The 20,667-nt window shown below is 39.0% G+C and overlaps 1 protein-coding gene across 4 annotated transcripts in view; it reads right to left on the bottom strand.

The window, feature by feature from the left end:
* PXYLP1 (2-phosphoxylose phosphatase 1) overlaps positions 1 to 20,667 on the bottom strand; it is a 59,210-nt gene that overhangs the window by 23,933 nt on the left and 14,610 nt on the right. For 3 of the 4 annotated variants that reach the window (XM_026854755.1, XM_026854757.1, XM_026854756.1), the window contains exon 2: positions 17,915 to 18,046. In XM_026854755.1, coding sequence (XP_026710556.1) covers positions 17,915 to 17,993 — 79 coding nt within the window. In that variant the 5' untranslated portion in view covers positions 17,994 to 18,046. Of the gene's footprint in view, positions 1 to 13,998; positions 14,184 to 17,914; positions 18,047 to 20,667 lie in introns of those variants that run through there. The other variant, XM_026854758.1, reaches the window with a different exon arrangement.

Consider the following 20,667-nt stretch of genomic DNA (forward strand, 5'->3'; position numbering starts at 1 on the left):
GGGGGGGGGGGGGATAACAGAAAAAACAACCGCAGGGGGCTGGGGAGGACACACCTAAGTTTAACCTAGAATACAGCAAGTCCGACTTGACAAGTCTGTGACAAACTAAAGAGGTTCCTTGGATTGTAATTTCTACACGGTACCCCAACCTAGCAATACTATTGTGCTTCAAGATCACATAGGTAAAGCTTTCAGACTGCAACTGTAGCTGGGCAGCAGAGGTAAGCACTTGTCTTCTTACTCACTTACAAATGTTATCAAACCAAAGGTCTTAAAATGGATGATGACCCAAAGTGCAAATTCATCAACCCCATTACAGAACCGGAAAGGAATTTCCAACCTCATGCTGTTGACTGAGCAGTCAAATGGGAGCAAACAGTGAAGAGAAACTACAGATCCCTTCCTCTGAGTTTCCAAGAATTTGCAATCGTTCAGCACTAGGTGCTGAGTTATGAACTGAGACAGGCCCAGACACATACACCTATTCAACAAAAGTTTCTGGATTGCTGCTGTTGTTCTTCCTCATGTGACAGAGATCATGGCAGTTTAGAGAATGTTCAAGGAGTGTGTTGACTTACAGCACAATTTTATTGCCAGCACCCTGTTTTAAATTCTAAGACTGACTTTAAAAAAAATTCATGAAAATTATTTCTAAGTGTGGTAACCAAGTAGTAGGTGTCATTGAATAAATGTTCTTTTCAAGCCAGTGCTTCTAATCAAAAGCACTTGCTATGGCAGCCTTGAATACACACACTTCCCACAGATTTCTTCAATAGCCTTCATTACAGCATGTTTTGACACCAGAAATTAAAGCCCACTAGAATAGTTCTATTGATCCTATGAGGTAAACATAGACATCTCCCTTCCTACAGTAAAAATATCAGTTACTTTTGAAGACAATGAGGAATGCTGCTGGAATAAAACATCACATTTTTAACTCTTACATATAAACACTAACCTGCCAAAAGAAATTGATTAAATTCACAAAGTTGGTGCTTTTTCCATTTTGATGCATTGATCCTTGTAGGGTGAATTTTTCCATTACTTGGGTCAGTATTAGGAAAGTATTGCTTTTAAAATTCTGTTCTTTAGTGCTATGTTTATATTTCCTCATGTTCCTTAAACTACATCTTCTGTTTCAAAGTGACAACACAGAAGTTATAGTCTCACTGACTTCCCAAATTACTTCTTGTGACTTAATACAAGACAAGAGCTGGATTTTCTTTTACTCTTGCAGACCCAGTCATCACAGAGCCTGAAACATGAGTGTCCTCCCTCCACCTGGAGAACTCAGTCACAGTCAGTCTTAAACACCCAAACCTGGTGGGGAAGGGAGCAGGGCAGGCAATGTGAGGAGCCAATCTCCTCCAACTAGAAAAATACTCATGGGAAATTCAAATTTAGGATAAACAGATATTGGGTTTTCATGGCCAAGTAAAGAACTTCAGCACTGCCTCAACTGTTCTTCAGCAAAAAAAGAAAAAAAAGCATTCTGCAGCCCCTGTCTGTTCCCCAAAACTTCACCTGAAGCCTTGCTTCTTATCTTAATGACCCAAGACACAAGTAGCAGTCACAGTCACCCGGGCAGTCTCACTAAGGAAGCACAGTATGCACCCCAGGAATGGCAAAACCTAGACAGCAGCTCATCCAATTCTGCATTGCCCACTGGAGTGCGTTATTACTGTGCTAACAGTACTCAACTTCAGCATTAACTTATCATCAATTTGACCACTAGAAAACATCAGCCCAAGCCACATTTGCTGTCAATAAATGCTTAAAAGATGTTTCAGCTATCTTGTAAAGACTGTCAAAGACATCATTAGAAGAAAAACTGCAACAGACAATACAACTAACAAGACCAACAGCTATAGCAACTCTGTTACTCAACTCACAGTGAAAACAAAACAAACCCCCCTTTTTGATTTGCCTGCTACATTTTTATTTTGATTACCCAAGGAAAACCCCCTGTCCATGGCTGAGAGAGACATATCTACTGGAAATAAGAAATGTAAAGAAATTCTACCTAAAGTTTTCTATTTTCCATTAATTTTTTCTAGTTCCTTAATTTTATTTTTTTTTTGCAATAACTTACCTGTACTACAGGGCAATTTCCCCCCTAGAAGTCTGAGCCAGTTTTAATTAAGTAAACAAAAATACTGTTTCTCTGTTTAAAATGTAGGAAAAATAAGTTTTCAGAAGCATCCTGTATATCACAGGTTTACTGACAGAAAAGGAAACCTCAAGAAGGCTAGGACGTTACAGATATACCTCAGCTAATCTAGTGAAAATCAGATCTGATTGAGGGGGAACAAGTTTGAGCACTGAAGTGTTTAGTTTTTTTAATGTACATGTTTTTAAGAAAAAAAAATATATTTAAAATAAACATTTATACTAGGCTATGAGGAAAAAAACCTAAAGACTTCACAATGGTCTCCTACCATGCACAAGCTCAAATACAAGATAAGCTAAATTTTAGCTGAACAAAATGGAAGTCTATACATGCGCTCCAGCATAAGCTCTCACACCACAGCCCCTTCTTTGCTCCTGAAACAATCGTAATATTATTGTAGCTTCAACTTGCAAGTGCATCTTAAGTTTACCTATGAACTTCTTGATGTAATTTTACTGCATGAAATGCAAACAAAAGCTTATTCTTCAGCCTAACACTAGCTGAGTTTTCAGCCTTGGTTTTCAGATCCCTAAAGTTTTCCACTGGAGATGCAAATCAATTGAGAACTACTATAAACTGGCTGCTTTTCTTAGCTGTTTTTCACAGACTTGGACAGAAATAGCCAAATCCCCTACCCTTTTCCATAAGTGGGTCAAGACCTATTTGTCTGCCTATTTTCTGGGTCACAAGTTGGGAACTTCTTGAAAGCTTTTCCTCATCTTGGGGCAGTTGCCAAACGTAACATTCTGCCCACAGAGCCACAGCTCGCAGGTACTGACACAGGGCCTTATCCCTTATCAGACTCAAGGGAAAGGCCAGACTGCCTTGTCTGTGTATTCACGTTCAAAAATAAATAGAGCAATTATACACGACCACCATGCACAGTAACTCTACCAGCTTTAAACAACTCACACCAGGATTTCTGAGAACACGTTTCTTATTTTCAGCTGCATTAGCTGCATGCTTTGTTGATTTTTTTACAGGGTCCCAATCTGACTTACACAAGGAAAATAAATATGTTAAGAAAATCTTTTCTGCACCAAAGCACAACATGGCAGGCCTTGTAGTGTTATGCTTTTGAGACCAAATTTAATCAGACATGTTAAATTATACAATGGGTGCTTGCATTTATTGAGTCCAGATGTGGCTTGGAAAAGAGCTTTGTAGTTTTAGGGTTTCCCCCCCCCCATTGTTTTTCAATCGGCAGTTCAGAAGGGCATATGGCACTGCTTAAAGAGCTTCCAGGATTTTCAGTTTGACAGCAGTAACACAGCAATGCTGTCTGCAAATCCAATCCTTTTCAAGTTCTAGAGAAGACAGTCATTTTCCACTTCTCACAAAGTGAAAAATTACTCTCTATATTTTATTCTATTTTCTTACTACACTGAAACACTACATTGTTTAACATGGAAAAGATTTATATTTCCATCAATTAAATGTACTCCTTTTTTTAAAATAGATATATATACACATAATAAAGCTCTTCCTTACCAGCTAATTACCTCACTGGTTGGCTCTCCAGTCGATTTGAAGGGGGTGAGGGAAGTTCCTACAAGACATTAGACAAGCAGACAGATTTCCTGCTCTATAAACACATCACTCAACTCGAATATTGCTCATGCTCCAGGTTATTTAGTGACGAGATGCAAAAAAAGCCCCACTACTGCTTAAGATGAAGCAGATATGTTGGTCCCCTGCCTACCACAGGCTCGTTAGGATTCACAAATGAGAAGTGTTACATAAACGGCACCACGATGCTATAAATGAAGTCACTCCTATCGAAGTATCTGCATAGCTGTCACATTTTACCAGGATGTGAGATGATTTCAACTACACCAACCCCGTGTCCTGAGGGCCACCACAAAAATCTTAAGTATACCAACACTAAGTGGGGTTTTTTTATGGCCTGAAAGCATGATTTTTATAAATAGAGTAGACCCAGCCATTGTTACTTATCTAACAAGATTCATGAGCACTACAGGAGGATTTTAAAGCTCTATTCTGCTTCTGTCTACAGAACTCTGAGACTGATAAATTAACTAATCCAGTGGAATTGTCCTGGAATAGATTTTCAAAACAGCTTTATCAGCTGTGTTTAAAAACTGTTGGCAACTATTCCCATTTCCATAGTATTGTCTTAAAATAAAGGTCAACATGAAAAGGTAGATGCAAGACACAATATATGAATGCTACTGCCATAATTTACCTGGGGTGGGTGTGGGTGTGTATGTGGGTGTGGGGTGGGGAGTGTAAACTTTGGGGGGTTTTTTTTTGTCCTATATATTTTTTGAATCTGACAAATACTGGAGCGGGAAGCTGTGCAGCAGTGATTACATCACAGATGAAAAAAGATGCTTGGCAGATTTCACATGTGAACTGAACACAAACATAGAGGCCAACTACACCAAGTGTTCAACATAGCAGAAGAAAACATGGCAAAAAGTATTTTCTCAGGAACATGGACTGCAAATCCTCTGGCTTCAGTGATCTTCCCATCTACAGCAGCTGAGAATGCTACAAAAATATGCCTCATACAGTAGAATTCAAGATGTTTCAGCAGTTGCTCCTCTTCTGTTATCCAGCAACCTGTTGCTAACAATTTCCATCTCTGACACCAGCTCTCTGCTGCTGAAACACACATGTTCTCCCACACTCATTCTTTAAGGAATTCGCTAATTTTTGCTACTAAGCTCTCACTCCTCACATGGATATGAAAAGGAAGTGCATACAATTGTTTTCTGTCATCCTAGATGATTTTTTTCCCCGTCCACTTAAAAGACCAAATGATAGGAGCATATATTCATCTAAAGCTTCAAGTGCACATCATTGCCTCTTTTCCTTTCCTTAGGGCTCTTCTTAGACAGCATCCCAAAATACTCAGAATGGCCTCTGAAATTCATTAGAGCGTATATTAGAAAATCCAGCTATTGAAATAGAAATCACAAAATACACAGATAAAACCAAATAAATAAAAGGATTTAAAAGCATGACTTTGCCCTTTACATCTTTACAAGCATTGCTCCCCTGGTTTCAGAACACCAAGTCAGCAGCTTTTTGGGCTGCAAAAATTCTGTATTATCTGCTCACTGTTAAAAGCATCTTTCTGTCACCTCCCAAGAGAGCTGCTTTCTGCACTTCTCAGCAGTATCTCTGTGTCTGCTCACCTGGGTCAGATACAGTAATCTCTCTTTCTCTTGAAAGGGCTACCACCCAAAAGGCAGTAAAACCCAGTATGTCCACAGTTCAGCCAGAGCCTTTACAAAGGCACAGGACGCAAACTGTTTAATATGTTAATGTCATCAGTCAAACACAATTCACAGACATCTGGCACTTCCCTACATCAGTGTCCTTCCAAGATAAAAAGCCTTACTCATTCAAATCAATATTTTAACTACTGCATTAAATTAGCACCTTTCTGTTTCACATCTAATCCCAACTGTTTTCCATCCATGAACTGACCTGTTCAGGGAAGCGATCTCAACACCATATGCCACCGCTTACCCACGCCAGCTCACTTGTTTGGCCTTGTCAACACCAGGGCACAGAAAGCTGCCATGGATTTGCTAGCAGCAAACCCCAAAACAACATATTTAATACAGTAGAGCCTGACAGATTTTTGTGCTGGGGAAGCCTGTAACAACAGACATAGTCATTTATCTCAGAAATTTGTAACAGTGTTTGTTCTCTGGATCAGAGAATTATTGATATCTTTAGGACATTTGCCTTAAACCACCTTAGAGGAAGATGGTGAATCTTATTTCTTGTCTTCATCCAGTGTTAATGTGTGTAGGTGGTAAACCCAAAATTACACCACATACCTAGGGTTTCCATCTTTTTAAATCCAATTATCTCACAAAAATCATAAAGGGAGATCACTTCCACTTTCCAAGACTTCATATTTCACTGCAGCAAGTCCACAAAAGCCTCAGTCTTTTAAATACAAACTACTTAGACCCCACCTCATTAACAAATAAACCACAACACCATTTAGTATATGCAAGCACTGCACTTGTCTCAGTGAGTGAACTTTGAAGATTTAAAAATGGAAGTTACTTCAGGAACAGGGATTACTCTTATTTTTTTAAAAAATAAAAGCAATAAAAAACTGCCTTCAGGCATTAGAATCTTCAAAATCAGTACAGCTTAATAAGCCTTATTAATCACAGAAGATACACAAGCCCAGGAAAACACAGTAAGTTTTTCAAAAATCTTCACAGTCAAACGACGACATGCTTTGGATTAAGTCATTCTATCTTTTCAGCAATGAAAGCCCAGCAAAAGCACAGATAAAAGACAGACAAAACTGCCTGGAAGATAAATTGCAAGAGGAAAATTAAGAGGACTAAGAAGAAACATGAACAACAACTACCTGAAGAATATTAAGTATATCTGAAACAGATACATGAAGAACTAGCACATCCATAAAACCCATGGTTTTCAACTCAATTTGCAGCAGCATGGGGGGCACAATTTGCAGGCATAAAGGACAGCTCAGAAAAAACAACCCATCATCAAATCTAAAGTTCAAATAGTCACTCATGCTTTCCTGAAGATGGCACAATAGCCTATAAATGAGGGGAACACAACTGCATTATACCCACTGACGTTAAGATTATTTTCCTGGTACTCTCCAATTGAGACTCTGTGTTTACACTCAAAACAAGGCAGAAAGGGAGATTGAGGTCAGAACATTCCTCTGATGAAGAGACAGAACACAAATCTCAAAGGACAGAAAACAATTAATGTATGAGAAATCAATTTGCAATTAATAGATAGCATTGTCCTAAAAGCTCTGATAAAAGTAAAGAGGGATAAAGCTGAATCTCTGAATTGACTGTGAATTCTCAGAAAACTGGTCTAACATCAGACTGGTCAGCAAAAGATTAACAAAGGGCTTGTACTAAAACAAAGCAGAGTGCCAAGGCCATCTTTACCTGCTTAGTGTAAGACACACAGGTTCTGTTTTGATGCCATCACCTCTATAATGAAACATGAAAGAAACAAAGGTACAAAGGAAGGCAGCCTATGGCAAGGGGACGAGCAGCTGAGAAATTGCACATGGAAAAGAAAAAACCCTCAGGGATAAGAATCCTTTCCCAGTGCCCAACCAGCCAAAACAGGAAAGCAGCACAGCAGGTAGAGCAGAAGAGTGTGGCAGAATCAGACACAGGCAATCTCTGCCTTCACCACCTCACCCAAAGGTGAGCGAAGACTAAAACTGCCCAAAGTACATCTCCCAGTCAGCCCTGGCTGCCAGCAGCTGTGGGGACTTGATCCACACAGCTCCCGCTGCAACACTGAAATTTGTTGTCCTGAAAATCCCAAGCAAGAGCTAGAATGCAAACCCCAAGCAGAGAGGCTGTATTCTTGTGAGAATTGAGGGCTTATGCGGTGCAGACTTCACCTCCTTGAACAAACCTTGAATCACCAAACCAAATTTAATATTTTTAAGAATGTAACATCTGCACATGAGAAACAGAACTCTCTTTACTATTTCTACAAACAAAATAAGGTGAATTTCAGAATTTAAAAACTGTTACAGGTGTTAAAACACAGTTCAGGTCAGTACACAACTAACCTATGGAAAAATCCTATGAACAATTTTTTTGGCTTTAAAAGACAAGACATGCCAATCCAAACACATCTGCAGTGATCTATATGGCAGCCTGACTCAGCATTAGAGAGCTATGAAAAAGGAACAGCAGAGAAGTGGATTAATGAGCATTTGTTGAGCTGAGAATGGCAACATCCTGAAATTTTAACCAAAAAAAGAACTTGCTAAAAATAAGTAAATAATCCACCTGATCTGCTGCTACAGATTTGTCCTGGTTTTGGCTGGGATAGAGTTAATTTTCCATTAGTAGCTGATACAGTGTTTTGGATTTAGTGTGGGAATAATGCTGATAACACACTGATGTTTTACTTGTTGCTAAGTAGCACTGATCCTAGATTTTTCAGTTTCCCATGCTCTGCCAGCAAGCAGGTGCATGAGAAGCAGGAGGGAGCATGACCAGGACAGCTGACCCAAGCCAGCCAAAGGGACAGTCGACAGCACAGGACGTCATGCTCAGTACATAAACTGGGGAGTTGGCTGGGAGAGCGAATTGCTGCTTGGGGTCTGGTGGGGCATCGGTCAGCAGGTTGTGAGCAATTGCACTGTGCATCACCTGGGGGTTTTTTTCCCCTTTGGTTTTAATTCTCTCTTTTGAGTCCACCCCTTTTCATTTGAATTACTGTTATTATATTTTATTATTACTATTGTTACTATATTTTATTTTAGTGCAAGGTCCTGCACACAGGTCAGGGCAATCCCAAGCACAAACACTGGCTGAGTGATGAGCATATTGAGAGCAGCCCTGCAGAGGAGGACTTGAGGGTATTAGTGAATGACAAACTGAGCCAACAATATGAGCTCGCAGCCCAGAAAGCAAACCGTGTCCTGGGCTGCATCAAGAGAAGCGTGGCCAGCAGGTTGAGGGAGGGGATTCTCCCCCTCCACTCCGCTCTCATGAGACTGTAGAAGGAAAAAAAGGAAGAAAAAGTGGCATAGGAATAAGAGAACAAGAGGTATACTCTATATATTTTTTAAAAAGCATTTCTTAAAGCTCTACAGAAACTGAACTACTTAATTGATGTTCTATATCTCAAACTATCTCCAACTGCAATGCCAGACAGTTCCAAGCAATGGTTCCCAAAAAAACACCACTGAATTCATAATAGACTAATACAATGTAAACAAGCTCACAGGACTGTAAAATGATTGCAATCTCTGAAGAGGTAGGAAAAAACACACAGAAAATTGTGAGTCACCAGAAGAAAACACTGCACAATCATCTTCAATTAGCTCCCCCAACAGTCTTCCACAGACTTTCATGCAGGGAAACTAGCTACACACATGGTTATAAGAGTTCAACTGCAACAGAGCTGCTAGCAGTCACACTGGCACATCACTCATTGCAAAAACCCGAACAGTCCTGGTCACTAAGGAATACACCCACTCCTTGGTGAGCCTCTAGGTCTAGAGAAAATTCCACCTTCTGGGCCTCCATAAGAACAAGATACAAGGGGAGGGCTGGTGTCTGAAGAGTGCTTAAGAGTTGCTTCTCCTCTGTGGTGTGACACATCTTCACAGAACAAATTTATAGGTCTCTCAGTCACAATGAATAAACTTTAAATCCTTCCTCATTTAATATTTTACCCTCATTCACTTTTACAGCCCCATTCTGATGATAAACCCAAGTACCGAGAGAGAGCAGGACCCCATGGTATGTAGTAAGACATAGGCATTACCCACATTCTTGAAAGAAATGTAGGTCAAATTTGTTTAAATAACATATCACTATATATAACATACAAATCATGTTCTAGAGGAACCTATTTGTGGCATTATTAGCAACTAGTGCAAGAATCCACTTTGGCCAGAAGCAGGACCAGGAAGGATTTACCTACAGTGCAGGTATTCCAGCAAAGATAGCTTAACTATTAGCAACAAAACAGGTTTTTTCCAAATTAAATATACAGAGAGGGAATTACGAAAAATGCATTAGTCTCGGTGAAGACTGACAGAAATACTTACTGCAAGCATAACCTTTTTCTTCCTACTGAGAATATTAATTTTCCTTTGCTGTTTACCATCCATTCAAAACTCAAATAATTAAGGACAGGTACATACTTATGAGACTGTCCCTACAAAGAGTCACTGACCCTTGAACATGTTTAAAATAACTGCAATATGTATCACTACAATTATTAAAAGACTGAACAAATTTCACAAACTATCTTGCAGGTATTAGGACCAAGATTTAGTTGGATTTTGAGAGAAATTATGTTAAAATGCTTACTATTTTGTTTCCTTTCTTCTAGAATTTAACCCAACACTGTAGTAAGGATTTGTAGAAGCCTAACTAATAACTTTCTGCAAAGTATAAGGCTTTATTTACAGTAGCCTTCAACCATATATTTTAACAGCTCATATTAATCTCTGCTTAAATACAGTTCAACTAACCATCACAGATGAAACCAAAGTACATACTTAAAGGAGATTTATAAAGTTCTGTAGCCTGCCAAGTAACTTCTACTGGTCAAATCCTGCCTGAAACAACTTAACCTGACCTATATTTAAAGCAGATTATTTTATTTTTATTTTTGGGGGAAAATTCATTCTCAGGTATTCATCATGTCTCCTCCCCCTTCAAGGGTTCAGTTCTGGACTGGTACATTGTAACACCACTTTCAAGAATCACAAAGATTTATTTAAATCTCCAATAACAACATAAAAAGCATCTTTAACAAAACTCTGTATATTTACAGTTACTTTTCTTCATTCACCACTAAAATGTACACAGCCTTGGATATATTATTTGTGGGTTGTTTTTCCCTTTAATCTTAAATTCAGATTAAATTAGTACTTTCAAAAAACCCAGAGAGACTTCTCATTAGTGGAAAATCTGCCATGCTTATGAGCTTGAAGGCAAAATTCAGGAAGGGAGATATCTGGTCTCCTTTTAATTTTGTATGCTGGTTAACACATAACAAAAAACAAACTCTGCATCAAGAATTCTAAAGCTGCGTCTTTTTAAATATAGTTAGTTGTATAAATCAGCAAAATGCAATACTCTAATCTTTTTTTCTTCCACTGAAGAAATTATATTCTTAAAATATGAAACATGAGCAGTTACTGTTTGTTGGCAAGGAACAGTAAGAGATGGTAAGGAATTCACCTTAGAGAGATGGTAAGGGTATGTATTCTGTCCAGAAACAGCCTGAAGCTTATATTACATATTCACTGAATAACCTGGTTTTTTTTTTCTTGCTTCTCCTTCAGAAATTAAGTTCTGGAAAAAACAAACTTGCCCATTTTTTCCAAAGACTTTGCATATCCCAGCTTTTCTCAACATGCCACTGGCAGTCTCTGGGCAAGGGGCTGCAGGTGCAGCTCACCCCCAATTCTGCTTCGTGGGGGAGCCAGGGGGACGGTGGCAGCTCTGCAGCACCACAGCTACAGCATCGCAAGTTGAGGAAGCACATCCTGCTTCTCAAGTGGAAGGGCTCAACAGGGATGCTACACCCTCTTGGCTTCCACCTCTGTTCCACCTGCACCTCCCTGCTGCGCACTTAGCACTGGCACACAGTCCCTGGATCCTCCTCCCCAACCAACCCAGCACCCACAGCACTGCAGCTCGTCTGGAGCGAGGGGCTGAAGCCAGCGGTGGCAAGGATACCGAGCTAAACCCCAGACTCTTCAGTGTTGTTCCTGCACAGCTGTATTGGGTCACCAAGCGGGGATGCAAACAGCAGCAACCATATCAGAGGGGCTGGCATTATTAAAGCAAACAGGCTTCCAAGAGGGGCTCTGCAGCAACACCACAATCACCTCCTGCAGGCCATCCTCATAAAATAGGAGCTGCCCATGGCACTCAAGCCAATAAAATAAAACTCTACTGCTTTTGCCTTGTGGAGAATCCTGACTTCTGTTTCCTATGACTCATCTGTAAAACCAAAACCTCCAGTGCAAAACAAGATGACAGAAAGCAGAAGGAAATTATTACTGGAAAAGTGAAATGTCATCTCCAAACATTCCAAAATACCAACACCCAAGCCTGAACCATGAAGGCAGAGAGAGTATTTAAGAGAAAAAAAACAACTCCCCACACCTTACACGGAACCAGCACCCTGCCAGGAGAGCAGCTGATATCCTAAAAAGCAGTGGCAGATATCAAAATTATTTTTATTGAAAGACAAGCCTGAGGCACTGACCAGAGTATCGAAGTATTTAGGGAGAGAAACTTCAGACATGAAGAGAAGCTCCATGTGCAGGGTCTGCCTGAGAGCCAGGGACTTCATGATTCTGCAAAATGTCTGGAAGAGGCAGGCTCAAAAGCAAAGTCAGTAATTTATGCTTGCCACAGGGTTAAACAGCCAGTAGAAAGAGATGCTTTCCCACTGTAGTTTTAGTCCTCTTCTGTTGACTGTTTCTTTCCTTAGGCTTTCAATAAGCAGAAACAAAAATAAAAATGAAATAAAGGTGTCTAATTTGTTGAAAAAAATTGTTTACATGCATTCAATTAAAAAAATAAAAATCCACAGTTATTGTTAAGTAAACTTTACAGAGATTACACATGGCATCTTAACTGCTAACTTTTAAATCTCCTTTTAGTTTAGTATATTGAAGGTAATTTCAAAAGATAAATCATTGAGGCACCGTGGGGAGTCCCACCTTCAGGCTTCTGCAGACAGACACAGAGGTTCTAATATACTGGAAGGCCTCTGCTTGCCCAGTAATTGGGTTCTCATATATTACAGGAAAAAAAGGAAGAAGCTCTTCAGGCATCCTTGCAATCTCCTGTTCCTGAGCTGACCTAAGGGCTAACCATGATAATTAACTTTGACAAGGTCCTAAATAATGCCTTTTCCCCTCAGTGTGAGACTGCAGGACCACAACTAGATTCTGAGACATCCTTTACAACAGGCTTCAATCTAGCTGCACTGCCATCCTCCGTCTCTGTACTACAGGAACTACTCCTCCAACCACTGTATTTACAATCCATTTGCACTGCTCTGGGCATTTTACACAGCACATAGTAAGAAGAAAGATCCCAATCACTGCAATCTTTTTCCCTGTCAGAAAAGAATAAAGTATCCCAACTTGCATTCACTCTGTTTGTACAGAAGTAAACGGCCTAATTTTAGTCAACAGCATTACAGATAATATATACAGAGACCAGAAACAGAGTCCACAATCTAGTGCAGGTCATATTTCCATTCTGCAGTTTTTCTTACAAAGCAAAACAGTGAAGTCTTTTAAGAGAAAAAATAACTCCATTTTAGAACACTTGAACTGAAGTCTATCAAAACCAGTTCTCCTTTTGTCTCTAGTTCTTAAGTTTTAAATTGTTTTAGAACCATGACCATTTACATAAATAGACAAAAGGGGGAGAAATAAAAACATGTGTGGAGTGATAAATACTATAAGGAAAACACTTCTCCACTCTTTTCCACAGATCTGGCCCCAAACATAAAACAAGAGGGAAACAAAAACAATTCCCAATAAAACTTAAAGCTGCCAGACATATTTGGTTTGGAAGTCAACCAGTCACTCTACCCAATGGGCTTCCCAAACAAAAACTCTCTTCACTATAATTACCCACCAGAGACATCATAGTATGCTTTTAGTCAGCATTGGAACATTTTTTGAGTTTTAACACTTTTTTCTATACTATTTAAAAATTAAAACACATAAAACATTTGAAGGCATCTGCCACTGGAGAGTTTCTCTCTATTGCTGATCTGGTTCAGGTTTCACACCATACAATTTATCAATAGCTAAAGTGAATTTGAGAACACAGCTGGCTCCCAGTCTTTTGCTTCAAAGTCCAGACCACACAGTTACATAAAAGATAACTAAAACAATTAAGACTTTCACTTTTTCATCAAGTATAAACTTCTTTTAACATGTCTTCTATGTGCCTGTTAGAAATGGTAAACATCCCTGACAAAACTATAAACAGGTTTTGGAATATTCTAGTAAGTTTTCAAACATTTCTCAAATCTCATTCTCCTATCACCCACCAGGTACGTTCAGAACAAAACCTGATGCATTATTTATGTAAATAAATACCCATAGCTTCAGTAAGGCTTCTTGAAGAAGGTTCCCTTACCCTACTGCTCCAAGTGAAATAATAGCCAGGCAGCTGGCTGGCAACCCAGGCAGACAAGCCTGGCACCTGAAGCAGTATAGGAAAAGACCATACTCAGACCCCATGCCTTTTGCTCCTGTGCAAGGGAATAAAGAGCAGAACTGGTCAAGTCCCCCATTGCCCAAAACATACATGACAGAGGACTCCAGCAGCAGGAAGGAAGGTATCTTAAGGGATCCACAGCAACTACATCATCTTGAAGAATTACTATTACAATTAAAAAAAGTCCTTTCTCCAACTGTTTGGCAAAATGCAGACTGCTTATATGTTGCCCTCTTCTCAGGATAAGGAAATGAAGAAGATTCAGCTGGCACCTGATCCAGCAAGCCAATCCAGCACACAACGTTTCACAAACGTAAGCCGCCTGCTCCACAGAGCTGCCTTCTGTATCTCTGGTACCACGGCACTGCAGACACAAGGCAGACGGTAGCTTCTGCTCTGGTAAAGTGATCCTTGCCACCAGTCCACGTCCATCCACTGCAACTGTTGGTGGGACAGAATACTTTTAGCACTCAGAGCTGTTGGTTACTGCCAAGAGAGATTTTGGGGGAAATTTTCTTAGTGATTTACCCTGTAAGTTAAACAGTGTTAGTATCCATGTAAAGCACCAGCCTTGGGGGAAAAAAACAACACAGGAAAGCAGACTAGTTTAGATCAGAACTCAGAAACCACAATAGAAGAAAAAGTGACCAAGAACAAACATCAAAACAGGACACAAAGTTCTCTATCAGTCCTGGGTCCATCCCCAGCCTACTAATACATTACTCTGAGGTCCAACCCTGGCTGTTTTCCCCAGCGTCTCCGCTTGTATCTAAAGCCAAGATGTGACAACTATTAGCTCTAAAACAATTGCCTTGGGACCTTGTCTTACAAGGAAGGATGGACTTACATTAGGACTGCTGACACTTACAACACCCATCACCTCCACTTCATTGTGGCTGTAGAAATCACTGCTCATAAAGCAGCTGCAGACCCTTTACAGCACAGTCTATTAAAGTAAACCAGCATCCATTTCTGCTTGACTGGGCTGCAAACTCTGCTGCGAGCAATTCCTGAACCCTCACAGCTCAAACATGGGACAGGCTGTCAGCCATTCCAGCGAGGGCTGTTTGTAACATGGGATCAGAACCTATGGCAAACCAGCTGAACTTAGCCTTGACTATTCCCTTCACTTTAGAATCAGCTACAACTCGTAGTCTGGCTTCAAATTGCCTTAGTTCCACGTGTGAACAAGAAGGGATAAAATATCAAACATTTACAGAGTGATGTTCTGCCCTAAAGCAGAAGTTTAAAAAAGGAAGATAGGTACTATTTATATAATTATGCATTTCATGCTGTTTCACTTTTCTAAATAAATTTAGCACAGAAAGGAAAACACATTTTCAGCATTCTCTGCTTAGAAAAGCAGTAGCATGTTTTAAAATCACCAGTCCTCCCCCAAAGCTGTGTGCTGCTTGCTAACAGTCAATCTCACAACAGCATAAAACATCCATTTCCACTCAAATGCTTCAAGAGGTAACTCCCATCAAACAAAACAAAGCCAAAAAAATTAAAAGAAAAAAAACCAGCTCAGTGGCTTGAGCATTTTCCTGAGTCTAAATGTATAAACTCTTATTTTCATATTCCATAAAATGACAAATTATAAAGCAATGTAAACAAAATTTTTCTCCAGGCAGCTCAGAAGGGATCAAAATAGGAAACCAAATTTTATAGTCTGAAGGAAAAGAGAAGCAGCATATTGCTCTCAGAAAAAGCTTTATACATGAAACAAAACATCACTACCACTTTGTGCAATGGTGAGAATCAAATCTCAAGGGATGCGTGCCTCTGAACTATGTCATGTGCTAAAAGGAATAGAATCAGTTCAAGGAAGGACCTTCAACATGGCAACAGGAAACAGTAAAGAGATCCACTAAGTACATAATGTCTATCTCCTGGGGAGCTGGACACTTAAATTTTCTGTTCTTCAATGCTCTATTGCAGTACAGTGCTTCATACCATGCAGTATCAGAGGGACTTACAGACCTTTTCTCAAGGATGTTCTGCAGTTTCTCAGGTGGGGGTTACTGCCTTATTGACTCAGCTCGTGGTTCACCATGTGCTAGTACCTGGTCCACTTCTATCAAAACAGCATTTTCATGTATTTATATTACTCACGGACACTGACCAAAGATTCTGCTCTAAGACAGTAATGAAACTACACTCCCATTAACACTGCATTGCAAATATTTCTTTAAATTTTTGCATGCTTGTTTCATTAAAAGCTGACGTTCAGAATCAAGTATTTTCTTAGTTTAATGTTAAACTAGTCAGGAGAAGACTAAAAATTTACACCTGTGTTTAATTTGAAAGCACCTCATCAAGCACTTGTAGACTCAGGTAGCAGATTGTTTTGCAGGCAGAGGGGAAAAATTGGTTTTGGCTTTTAGACTTTGGCTTTTAAATTCTTCAAACTCCAGCTGGTTTCCATAATAGTTTTATATGGTGATAGAAGAAAGTTTTGTCTTTGCTTTGGAGATGGCCTTTGGTCTGAGATTGAACTAGGCTATCTACAAGCTGAAGCTGGTAGTCATTAAAATATCAGGCTAAATGTATGTCAAACTACTCAGTTCCTGCTAGTCTGTATTGAAGTTCTCAGGATTTAAAATGTTTTATATGTATTTTGGTATTGGCACTAAGTTTCATGATTCTACTTCCTGCAGCTTAAGTGCTTTTTAAAGCACCCCCTCAAACATCTTTACCTCCCAGAACTCCTCTTGCACAAATGTTATCTTCTAATTAAGTGGAAAATAACTTCCTCTTTTAATTAAATGTGATTCACTCTCCTGTATGCCTACCTCCTCATCTCTAAATAAAGCTTATTTTTGTTAACAACTCAGTTTCATATTTCCACTAAAGTTCCTCTAGGACCTTCACCCTATACACAATTCATAACCAACCATGGAACGTCAAGGGCAGAGACATAAAGAGCCTAACAGGCAAAACAAGCTGCAGTCACACCCACTGGCAGGAACCCATAGGAGACTGAGAAAGCAGTTCAGAGCCACAGGTCCCTGTATTACATGTACATGGGTTTAAACACACAAAAACCAACAATAGAGAACCACAAAGTTTCTTTCCCCTTCCACCTCCCACACCCCCCACTTTAAGTTGTCCGTCATATGAAAAAGACACATTCTAAATCTAAAGTAATTCTCTGGGTTTGGTTGGGTTTTTTTAAACTATGCAAAAAAAGCACAGATCAGAAGGGCCACACTCTTACATTAAAATACGATGGAAGACAACAACAACAAAGAATGTTATCCTATACTACAGATAGCCATATTTCCTTGCCTTCTAACAGAAAGTAATTGCATCCATGTGTATTATTATTTATTAGATTTACACAAAACATCACTTTACCTAGCAAATGTTATCATTGATGAACCAGGTGATACCATCATATGGCACAATGCTCATTTGTCAACATACACTAACCTGCATTCAGCTCCACCTTCCTGCTTAGTCATCAGTAAGTTATGGCCCTCAGGATTGACCCATGAAGCACAACATAATTTATCTTTTCTTAAACAAACCAGCCACTTCTGATGAACAAATTCAACTGTTTAAAAGTTTTCTCATGTGCAGGTACAAATAAGGAGAAGTTCCAAGACTCAACTCTCTCACAGCATTTTTTTCAATCCTGTCTGGTCTGGTCTGATGCAGTGTAAAATACAAATTGCAGCAGTTTTTACTCAAATGCGTTTTGTCTGCTTTCATGGAAGGATTCAATCACATTAACTGCGCTACAAAATTAAGATTTTTTTTTTTTCTGAGATTGCCTGATTTCAAAAGTCTCTAGATTGTATAAATCCCTAGATGGCACACAAAACCATTTTTATTTTTACATTTATTTTCCTATTTTTGAAAAGAAAACACCACACACCAAAAAAAAACCCCAACAAATATTTAAATACAGAAAGAATGCTTAAACAACATGCAAGCATGGCCATTTTTAAACACACCTATAGACTACTATACATAGAAAACAAAGGGGGAGGACACTTACAGAATTGTAGACTGAGGCTCAAAAAGGCTAATAAGGCTGCCAAAGCCAGCAAGAACAGAAAACGGTTTCGGAAAAGCATTATTATTCGTTCTGCTTTTTCTTCATGGTTTCATCTTCATATATCAATGGTTCCTGAAAACAACAAAACATTGGCAAATACATTTCAGAAGTGGCAGCATCAGCTATAGCAAAGAAAATTCAACTACCCTTTGGACAGTGTCAGGTTGGTTTTTAAGGGCAAGCATAAGGCGATTCAAATTGGAAACAACAGTAACAACAAACTGTCCTCATGCTAGTTACGAGATTAACTGTATTTCCACAAAACAGAATATTCAAGTAAATAAAAAAATGCAATTTCCCATAAAATAAAGTTTTCTCCTGCTAACACAGGGTTAATGATCACATCATAACATGGTCAACAGTTCTTTAACAGAAGTCTCTTGCCCCTGTGCAAAGCAAATCACAAGATTATTACTACTTAAAAGGCTCTCAAGAGCAATTTAGTAAATCAACCCTCGAAACAAAATGATCCTGTAACATGTTAAAAAGGTACACACACACATTTAAATCCATGTTAAAAATTAGTTTTTCTAATTGGTAAAACTAAAGACCTGGTAGTCCTTTTACTGATACAAAGTTCACAAGTCTTATTTAAGAGAATAAAGAGTAAGAAAAATTACAAATACCCCTGCAGAGAATGGAAAAGTATATTGATTTAATATTAACGCCTGGAATAATTCTGTGTAACAGCATTTTTAAACAACTCTTGACAAGGATCAGAACAATTCATTTCAAATCAATAGCATTTAATAAAACTTCAGAACTCAAGTAACTCATTGCAGAATTAAAAAAAAAAAACCCACAAAACACAAAAAGACAAAAAAAAAGCCCAGCCCTCTCCTGAAAATACCCAAAACAAGCAAGCACTGTTAGTAAAAACCACACTTTTCCTTGAAAAATGACATTCTGAAGTGTATAGAATTTTCTCAAGTGCTCTGTTTTCACAGATGTACATTTCCCACTGGAAAATGGCTCTATATAAGGGATGCGGAGGATATTTTCCACCAACACTTTTTTTTTTTTTTTTTTAAACTACCAGCTGCTCTTATGTGCAAGAGATGCCTTTTCCTAGCACTGACAGCATGTTGCAGGAAATTGGTTAGTCTTGAAAGAAATCTTCTGAGATTCCCAGATCCTTTGAACTGAGCTCTGACAGCCTATCTAAACATGTTGACAGAATAACGTTTTTCCCCACCAATGTGTCTTTTTGCCCCAGTGCTTATTTGCTACTTCCACTCACGGAAAAAGATCTCTCTTGCTTCTTTCCCACTTTTAAGAATAAAAAGGCTTACAATCACATGTAATTAATACATACCTGTTTATCAAAACTCTTCTGTGTTCCAAAGACTAACCATCTTAGCAAGATTTTAATCTCTATCTCTGAGCGCTGATAAAAGAAATAAAATCACTACCTCAAAATTTAGAATTTCCCCCCCCCAATTAATTTTCTCATTAGTATTTGAAAAATCTTATGAATCACTGAATTTCTTATTTTATCTACTGCAGATAGTGTTAAGAAGAGTGGTAGGATAGACCAACTGGCCCAAGGTGACTTTCATAATATGAAGCAATGGGACCCAGAGCATAAGTGCTGATCTTCCACAAACAAAGGCAGTGGGGCTTGCAGTAAGTGAAATGTATTATGCATCTACATTTTGCAGGTCTTTCCATCTCATTTTACTTACAGAATTACCTTTACAGCTTTTGGAAACTCTGGAAAAATGGAAAGAACAGGAGTTTCTGAAAAGCAAGAAGCCAGAGCTATTGGCATTTTGGAAAAATACTGTAATAGCACCATAAATGGCATGTGCAAGCAGTAATAAGGTTAAATAAAGAGACAGAAGAAACGATTTTAACAGTCTTAGTTTCAAAAAATCATAGCTCATCCGGGAACATCTTAGTGAAATGTATGCTGAAACTAAACTGAATTAAACCACTGAAACTAAAGAAAGCTCTGAAAGGTAGAAGGTATAAGGATTAGTGTACACAAACACCAGGAGAGAATAAAGCAGTTAAACCAAACAGATGGAAGAACAGAAGGGGAACCACAGGAAAAAGCAAAATTAGACTTAGCAGGGAGGAGAAGGTAAAATCTATTAAAAAGCTCTCAGGAACAAGAGGTCTTGTGCACAGTCTACACTCATTAATACTGTTGCTGCATAAAAAAAAAAAAGCCACAAAAAAGGAAAAATTACAGGACTGGAAAAAAAGATCATACGCACCTCATATTAGCAAAATGTTTTAGAGAAACATCTAAATTAGCTTTAAACCTTAATTGCAAGATCAGAAGTTTTATAACAGCTTTAAATGTAACATTCAAGAAATTATAAACAAGGTGGATTTTTCTTTTAAATATACTTTGGCCTGTTAACAAATCAAAAGTTGCTGTGTTAAAATTTGTGAGGAATAGGAACAGCTTGGGTTGAGTAGCTGTTAAAGCAAAGCCTCTCACTACAATGTCACCAGCTCCCACCGGACACCAGGCTGCCAGGAATCAGGTGAACGTATGCAGGATGGAGCAGGGGAGTCTCTGCTCCTCTGTGCTGGCACACGAGGTACGCCCAGGGAAAAGCAGCACGTTGCCAGCACATACAATGTGAAGACAGGACAATAAGCATTGTGAGCACTCACTGAAGTGAGCGGTTTTAAGCTAAAAATGATAAAACTGAGCGGGGGGGGGGGGGGGGGAAAAA

Source organism: Athene cunicularia (assembly GCF_003259725.1).
Source record: "Athene cunicularia isolate RWA chromosome 9 unlocalized genomic scaffold, athCun1 chr9_part1, whole genome shotgun sequence".
NCBI lineage: Eukaryota > Metazoa > Chordata > Aves > Strigiformes > Strigidae > Athene > Athene cunicularia.